At 43.0% G+C, this 7,835-nt stretch overlaps 1 protein-coding gene across 9 annotated transcripts; it reads right to left on the bottom strand.

The window, feature by feature from the left end:
- Positions 1-4,427: 4,427 nt before the first annotated feature.
- Positions 4,428-7,520, bottom strand: LOC125551721. 9 transcript variants are annotated; one of them, XR_007303061.1, is made up of 5 exons: positions 7,222-7,518; positions 6,968-7,146; positions 6,331-6,389; positions 5,472-5,609; positions 4,428-4,842 (listed from the first exon to the last, which is right to left on the bottom strand). XR_007303061.1 is itself a non-coding variant. In XM_048715018.1 (5 exons), the coding sequence occupies exons 1-4, from the start codon at positions 7,425-7,427 to the stop codon at positions 5,491-5,493; spliced, it is 543 nt and encodes a 180-aa protein (XP_048570975.1). In that variant the 5' UTR covers positions 7,428-7,520; the 3' UTR covers positions 4,428-4,842; positions 5,472-5,490. The 9 variants fall into 9 exon arrangements, 2 of the variants coding, with proteins under 2 accessions (XP_048570975.1, XP_048570976.1); XR_007303063.1 differs by having other exon boundaries at positions 6,956-7,115; positions 7,254-7,518; XR_007303062.1 differs by having other exon boundaries at positions 6,968-7,115; positions 7,254-7,517.
- Positions 7,521-7,835: the final 315 nt, after the last annotated feature.

The raw sequence follows: 7,835 nt of genomic DNA, 5'->3' as shown, positions 1-7,835 counted from the left end.
AGTCCCTTCCGCGCGCAAGCGACTGATAGGACAGGATGGCAATATCAATGGGCCGAAGTGCACACTGGTGGCCCGGGTGGCTCAGGCACACCTCTGCCACCAGGATATGTTTCGGAACAAGTTCATCTTCTGGAGAATACTAGCAATGTGGAGTCTGTGGATAAAAGTACGATGAGTACCCTGTAGAAAATTCATGACCCAAAGAGACTGAGATCGACAGAGAACAATACTTCTAGCAACATATCGGCGACTCCCTTCGAGGGTGATCGCCGGGCGCTATGAAACTCATATGCTGGAACTGCTGTGGCATGGCCAGTGTTGCGGCAGGAAGAGCTCTTCTGGATATCCAGAAGCAGTGGGGGTCGGATGCCGTCTTCCTGTCTGAGACGCATCTGAACAAAGTTAAGGCAGGGAAACTACGGAGAAAATTAAAAATGGATTGTATGGAAGTGCATGAGAGTGATGGAGCAAGTGGGGGGTTGCTTCTTTTTTGGAGGAGACCTGTGGCAATACAGTTGAGAGATAAAGATAAAAACTTCGTAGATGTTACGGTGGGAGATGGTACGGATGAGGTATGGAGGTTTACGGGCTTCTACGGGAAGCCGAAGTGGGAAGATAAGCACTTGTCATGGTCGTGCTTGCGTCATCTACACCAGCGAGTTAATCTTCCATGGATGATAGCTGGTGATTTTAATGAAATTTTGTATTCCCATGAAAAAGAGGGTGGAGCTCCGAGGCCAATGCACATGATGCAGAACTTTTGAGATGCCCTTGTTGATTGCGAGATGGAGGATATGGGATGTAACGGTGATCTTTACACTTGGAGGAGGAGGAGGCTTAGGGAAAGGCTGGACAGAGCGGTATGTAATGGCCAGTTTCATGGTTTATTCCCAAGTACAAAAGTCACTAACACTTCTCATATAAAGTCAGATCATAGACCCCTCTTCATTGATACCGAGGGGGATGGGCAGGTAGTTCCTCAAACCCATCGGAAGTGTTTTGAGTCGAGGTGGTTGCAAGAGGATAACATTATGCGAGTGGTGTCCAATGCGTGGGAACGTTCAGACCCGACAGCGCTAATTGCAGAACGAACAGCGAGTGTCCATTCCACTTTGCATGAGTGGGATCGCTCGATTTTGAAGGCACCCCAACGGCGTCTGAAGGAACTAAAGGAGGAGTGGAAAAGTTGCGGTCGGGCCCTCTCACTGATGAGGCGGGAGACAAGCAGCGAATTCTGTTAATGGAGATAGAGGAAAATTTGGAAAAGGAAGAGATCTACTGGGTTCAGCGCAGCCGAGCAAACTGGCTCAAATTTGGAGACCGTAACACCAATTTCTTTCATAATTTTGCATCGGCTAGAAAGAAGAGAAATTTTATAAAACGCCTGATGGATGACTCGGGTGTTTGGAGAGAGAGTAATGATGCTATGAGTAGTCTGATTAGTGATTATTTTCAGCACCTCTTCTCTGCTGAAGTAAATGTACTAGATATGAATGTTATCAATAAAGTTAAGAGGAAGGTTACGGATTATATGAATGAGTCACTCATTGCACCATATACAAAGGAGGGGGTAAAAAAAGCTCTTTTTAGTATTGGTGACTTAAAAGCGCCAGGGCCGGATGGGTTACACGCTATTTTCTACAAAAAATTCTGGCACTTGCTTGGAGGTGATCTCACCAAGGAGGTCCTGGAGGTTGTTAATACATGCATTATACCCGAGGGGTGGAACTCTACCACTATTGTCTTAATACCAAAAGTGAATAACCCAGAAAAAGTTACCCAATTTAGACCCATAAGTTTGTGCAATGTGGTATATAAGGTGATTTCAAAGATGCTTGCGGCACGTTTAAAGGTTTTCCTCCCAGATATTATCAGCGAGACCCAAAGTGCGTTTGTGCCGGGCCGCATCATCAATGACAATGTCATAGTGGCGTGTGAATGCCTACATACGATGAAGAAACGGAAGAAGGGAAAGGTTGGCACTTGTGCAATAAAACTTGATATGCATAAGGCATATGATAGAGTGGAATGGACGTTCCTGGAGGCCATGCTCACCAAGTTAGGGTTTCATGCCCAATGGATTCAGATGGTTATGTCTTGTGTGAGAACGGTTGAATACAAGGTACGGTTTAATTCCAATGAAACACTCCCCTCTTTGCCAACGAGAGGCTTGAGATAGGGGGATCCCCTCTCCCCCTATCTTTTTCTTTTGTGTGTTGAGGGACTGTCAGTGTTAATAGCTCATGAGGAAGAGGCGGGGAACCTAATTGGAGTGCAGGTATGCAGAGATTCACCAACTATATCCCATCTGCTTTTTGCATGATTCCCTAATTCTCATGAGAGCGGATAACCAGAATGCTAACACGCTGAGATCGATCTTGGATGAGTGCTGTGCAGCGTCCGGTCAACTGGTTAGTGAATCTAAGTGTTCTATTTTTTTCAGTCCTAATACAAATGTGGAAGTGAAGGCTGATGTATGCCAAATACTGAACATCATGACTGAGTCCATCTCAGACAGATACTTGGGCCTACCAGCCATGATTGGTGTGGACCGAGTGGACTGCTTTAAACACTTGATTGAAAGGATTCAAGCATTGGTAAATGGTTGGAAGGAGAGAACTCTATCTTTTGGGAGAAAAGAGGCTTTGCTGAAAGCGGTGGCCCAAGCCATCCCAACCTATGCGATGGGTGTATTCAAATTCCCAAAGAAAATATGCAAGGGAATCACTGATGTAATGTCGCAATTCTAGTGGGGAGATGAGGAGGATGAGCGTAAGATGCATTGGTTTGCATGGTGGAGGATCTGTACAAAGGAGAGGGGAGGCATGGGATTTCGGTACATTCAGAGTTTTAACTTAGAGATGCTCGCGAAACAGTGCTGGAGATTAATTGACAACTATGATTCCCTATGTGCTCGAGTCTTACGAGCCAAGTATTACCCCACGGGAGATATACTAAACAGCCAGTTAAAGAAGGGTTCGTCCTATGTGTGGCAGAGCATCTGGTCAGGAATTCAAACTTTCAAACATGGTTGTATTTGGAGAGTGGGTAACGGAAACAAGATAAACATATGGGATGATTGCTGGATTCCAAACAGTGCATCAAAGAAAATCCTTACAGCCCGTGGGAACTGAGTTCTCACAATGGTGAACGAGCTCATAGACCCAACTACGGGAGAATGGGATGAGCAACTGATTCGGGACAACTTCTGGCATATAGACGCAGAACGGATTTTGCAAATCCCATTATTTCATGTGGAAACTGAAGACTATGTGGCATGGTATCTAACAAAGAGTGGAGTTTTTTCAGTACGCCCCGCTTACTATAAACAGTGGGAGATGAGCTATGCGTCAGAGGACAGCAGCTTGGTCCGATCAGCTATGGCACCGCATAAAGTTTGGGAAACCTTGTGGACTTTGAAAGTGCCTGCGAAAATAAAAATTCACATCTGGAGATGTCTACATAACACAATACCCTGCCGTAGTGTGCTAATGAACCGTCATGTGGGGAATATATCTGGCTGCCTGTTTTGTTCAGAAGGAGCAGAAGATCTCGCGCATATGCTGTTTAAATGTGCTAGATCACAAGAAGTGTGGAGATCTCTGGGAGTTGCAGACGATATAAATTTTGCTTGTCAAATGGATCGAGCGGGTTCAGCAGCTATAGAGTTTTTTCTCTGTGATACCTATTTTCGAAGACAATATAATGGTGTGCTTGAGCTACCGGAGTTGTTTACCACAACCTATTGGTATATTTGGTGGCAACGGAGACAGTTTGTGCGGGGTGAGGATGTTGCCTCTCCAGCGCGAATGGCCGTAGCAGTGGCAACCCTATCTCTGAACTATGTCCGGGGAGCACAAACAAAAATGACACCAAAAGTGAACAACTGGCCGGGGTTTTTCGCTGGGCAGATAGTCATTAACGTTGATGCGTCGTTCAGAGAAGGAGATTATGCAGGATCTTGTGGAGTGGTCATCCGTGACTATCGTGGAAATTTCATGTCGCTGCTAAATTTCATGTCTGCAGCGACAGCAACACTCGACCATGTACCTGATGTTGAGACAGCTGAAGCTGCGGCTATATTAGAAGGAATGAAGCTAGCAAAGGAAACAGGGTGCCATAATGTGATAGTAAGATCAGATAATATCACGGTGGTGGAGGCACTCAAACTGAATGGAGGCTATTCTATGGTGGCAGCGCCGGTGCTGGATGAATGTCGCAGTTATCTCGAAGATTTCGGGAAGTTAACTATTAAGCATTGTATTAGAGTCGAATAATGTAGCTCATGAGCTCATGAGTTAGCATGTTGGGGAGGTGCCAATATTCCATCTCGATGGGTTCATGACCCGCCTGGTTTCAATGTAAATCTTTTAGATCTTTTGATTAATAAAGTAAACTTTCCCGTAAAAAAAAACAGGTTGGGCCTATACACAAACTCATGATAAGCTGGACCATCAACTAATAAAAAACAGGCTGCACCATCCCACGAGCGATCAGACCATCCCATGTAATAAAAAAATAGGGCGTACAGGGTAAGAAACATGACCAAACTCTGAAGATCCTGCCCACAAAAAAACTGTACAAAGATGCCATCCCTCCAAACAAATCCAAACTCTCAGAAATTTGCAGAGATTTGATCTCTCCAAACAGAATATCTCTAGATAGGACCAAAATCTCATGGTCGCATGCATATAAAAAATCTCTCGGCATCCGAACAACCTTGTACGTCATCTTCCTCCATTGAACAACACTTTAAGGTCAACTTCCTCCAACCAGTGGCACTTCGGCATTGGGCACCAGCCGGCTCCGTTGAGCAACTAGATCACCTCCAGTATGTACGATCTGCATGAAATTATAGATCAGACCTATTAATGGATAATGAGAGGATGTCGCCCACTATACCCCCACAAAAAAATGAAAAACAAATGGAGACCCTCAATTACTCTGGGCAGTGCTAAACTAAAATCTTATTCTAGCGTGATCCTCTACTATATTTTGGGTTGTGGGATGGCTTCCATAGGCCTCAAATCAATTAAGAAGCACATGACAGTGCAGTATGGTAATCACTTGGAGTTTGTAGATTAGATAATGGTTCACATAATACTTTGCATGAGTACCTCGGTAATTTTGTCTAATAAAGTACTCCCTCCGTTCCAAAATAGATGACCCAACTTTGTACTAACTTTAGTACAAAGTTGTGTCATCTATTTTGGAACGGAGGGAGCACCTCATTAATCAGGTAGAGATTGCTTCGGTCGGCTTCTACTAAAAAATACTCATGATATTTGTGTATTCACATGATGATTGAAACTTAAGTTCCTCTTTATCATTAAAGATTTCTGCAAATCACTGGTCTCGAAAATTGATCTCCTTTACTTGTACGACCAAAAAAATATTTATAGGGTGAAAAGTAATAAAAATAATGAATATTCATAAACTTGAGCATTAATATGTAATAGTAGCACACCCACCATCAAGCGGGGCAGCTGGTCAAGGTCTCAAGCGGCCGAGAAGGGTACTCCCCTGTCCAATGACCAGCGGGAGCACCGCCATGATATTTATCGTCGTCCATCGCCACAGCAAAGCACGATCTCTAGGTCCACCACTGTCTGTAATAATATTATAATACCATCCACTTTAGCTTTATTTGATTTTTTCAAGAAAACGCAAAAGAGCTTGCATTTCATTGGATTGAAAAGAGAGCTTTAGCTTTATATTTGCACTCTCTAATGTGCAGGAATCAACAATGAAAAGAAAAGATGGGCCACATAACAAGGAAGGTTAGAAACCTGCCAAGATGGTTAAAACAAAACATATATGTAATCCAACAAGGTGATCCGTTACTAATGATGAATATTTTGTGTGTGCTATCACAACAAAATTAAAACAAAAAATGCAACAGTTCCAGTTAGGCGTTGGAGGTTCCTAATTGATTTTAGCTTCAACGATAAAACGTATTTTAAATTGTTATCTTATTGATGCAATTCGAGACAATCAACAAAAATGGCAAGATTGGAAGGAGAATGAAACTTCAAGACAAGAAAAAGATACAACCTCCAATCATAAATGGAGATGTGCCAGACTTCGCGGCTACACACAAAGGAGAAACTTTGATCCATGCGAAGTAAGAAAATCTCCACAAAGTTTCACCCTTATGCAGGTTATCATCCATTTGATTTAATTACAGTTCTCAGTTCAATTTCTAAATTTTAAGAATGCACAACTGGTATTACAGTATACAGGAAGCAGCATTATGTACCTTGCTTATGCTTTGCACATCAGTTCTGCTATCTATGTGCAGCTCAAATATTTCAAAGCATGAAAACTTACCTTCATTAACTCGGTGGTTTTGATGTAGTAAAGTTGTACTCCCTCCGTTTTTATTTAGTCTGCATATTAGGTTTGACCAAAGTCAAACTTTGCAAAGTTTGACCAAGTTTATAGAAAAATATATAAACATTTACCATAACAAATCTATATGATGTGAAAGTACATTCAATAATGAATCTAGTGGTATTGATTTTTTATTGTATATGTTAATATTTTTGTTTATGAACTTAGTCAAAGTTCACAAAGCTTGACTTTGACCAAAGCTAATATGCGGACTAAATAAAAACGGAGGGAGTATCTCACACATTTTACCGTAAAAAAAGTGGTTATAAAGTTCGGACGCCCATGAATTTCCATATCTTTGAGTGCGGCTAATTTTAATTGCTCTATGAAATCACAAAAACATGTTACATTTTGGTCTATCTATAGCTAAGTATAACACGTATGCATGCACTGTGGCTAAAGCAAAAAATATTTTTCCATTCCCACAAGGAGAAATAAAGTGCTTCTGCCGGAGATGAAACAATATCTTACTTCTACTAATTAGGATTTATGTTTATGTAGGGCAAGTAACTCAACAAAAAGGGGGAAATATGACAGAGTTGGGAAAACGAAAAATGGGGACCTGCAGGTCGACCTTCGAAGAATGTTGTCGCTGTGGAGGATGAGGACCATGTCCCGAGCTGCCTCGAGTGGAAAGAGCGACAACGCTCTTGCTTGCGCGCTTGGGGAAGAGAACCTCGCCACCATCCTCACACCCAAGCTGGATCTAAGAGGGGTGCGGCCTACGGGAGATGAAATCCACGACCAAATCAACTACACGGACACCAATTACAACGGGTCAACGGCACTGTGCAGATCGATGATCTCGCCTCATCCATCGTAGTTTACCAGCAAAGGGCTAGGAGAACGAGGAGGCGTACGAGGAGCCAAACCAGCTGTTGTCCCTGTGGCAGCACCAGCTGCGGAGTGGCTTGAGGTGAGGACGAGGAACCTAAAGGCAGCGAACAAGAGAGCAAGCTGATGGGAGGAGCAGCAAATTTTGAGTGAGCAGAGAGAATAAGGAAAGGAGAAAGGGGATCGGGCAAGAGGAACATTGTCACTGAGTGGGTGGAGAGAACGGAGAAGTCCAGGAGACTACAGAATGGGGAAAGTGAACAATCATACTGGTGGGCCCATGAACCCGATTACGTTCTGTACACTGTGAGAGCAAACTATGTGACGTGAAAATATAAGCCACCATTGATACTACCGAGGGCACGTCTCTTAACTAAATCAAGTGATCATGGGAGCACATACCCACCAACATAGGTTTTATCGATTTATACAATATATAAGCAACAGAATAAAAATGTAAAAGAAAGATGTAAATGTAGTTAGCATATCTCGCCAAAAAAAATACAGTTAGCATGACATGCATAATTAGCAAGTCAGGGATGAAGGGATCACACACACACACACACACACACACACACACACACACACACACACACACACACACACAC

The sequence above is a fragment of the Triticum urartu genome, chromosome 4, assembly GCF_003073215.2.
Source record: "Triticum urartu cultivar G1812 chromosome 4, Tu2.1, whole genome shotgun sequence".
Lineage (NCBI taxonomy): Eukaryota > Viridiplantae > Streptophyta > Magnoliopsida > Poales > Poaceae > Triticum > Triticum urartu.
Note: the sequence above shows the minus strand (reverse complement) of the source record. Positions and strands in the feature narration are given on the sequence as shown.

Excerpts from the sequence above, each read along its gene's own strand:
- LOC125551721 (XM_048715018.1), bottom strand. The coding sequence starts at position 7,427 with ATGTTCCTCTTGCCCGATCCCCTTTCTCCTTTCCTTATTCTCTCTGCT. Across the intron at positions 6,390-6,955 it reads CTTCGAAGGTCGACCTGCAG|ACTAAATAAAAACGGAGGGA; the intron begins GTCCCCATTTTT and ends CCTAATATGCAG. Across the intron at positions 5,610-6,330 it reads AAACCACCGAGTTAATGAAG|ACAGTGGTGGACCTAGAGAT; the intron begins GTAAGTTTTCAT and ends ATATTATTACAG.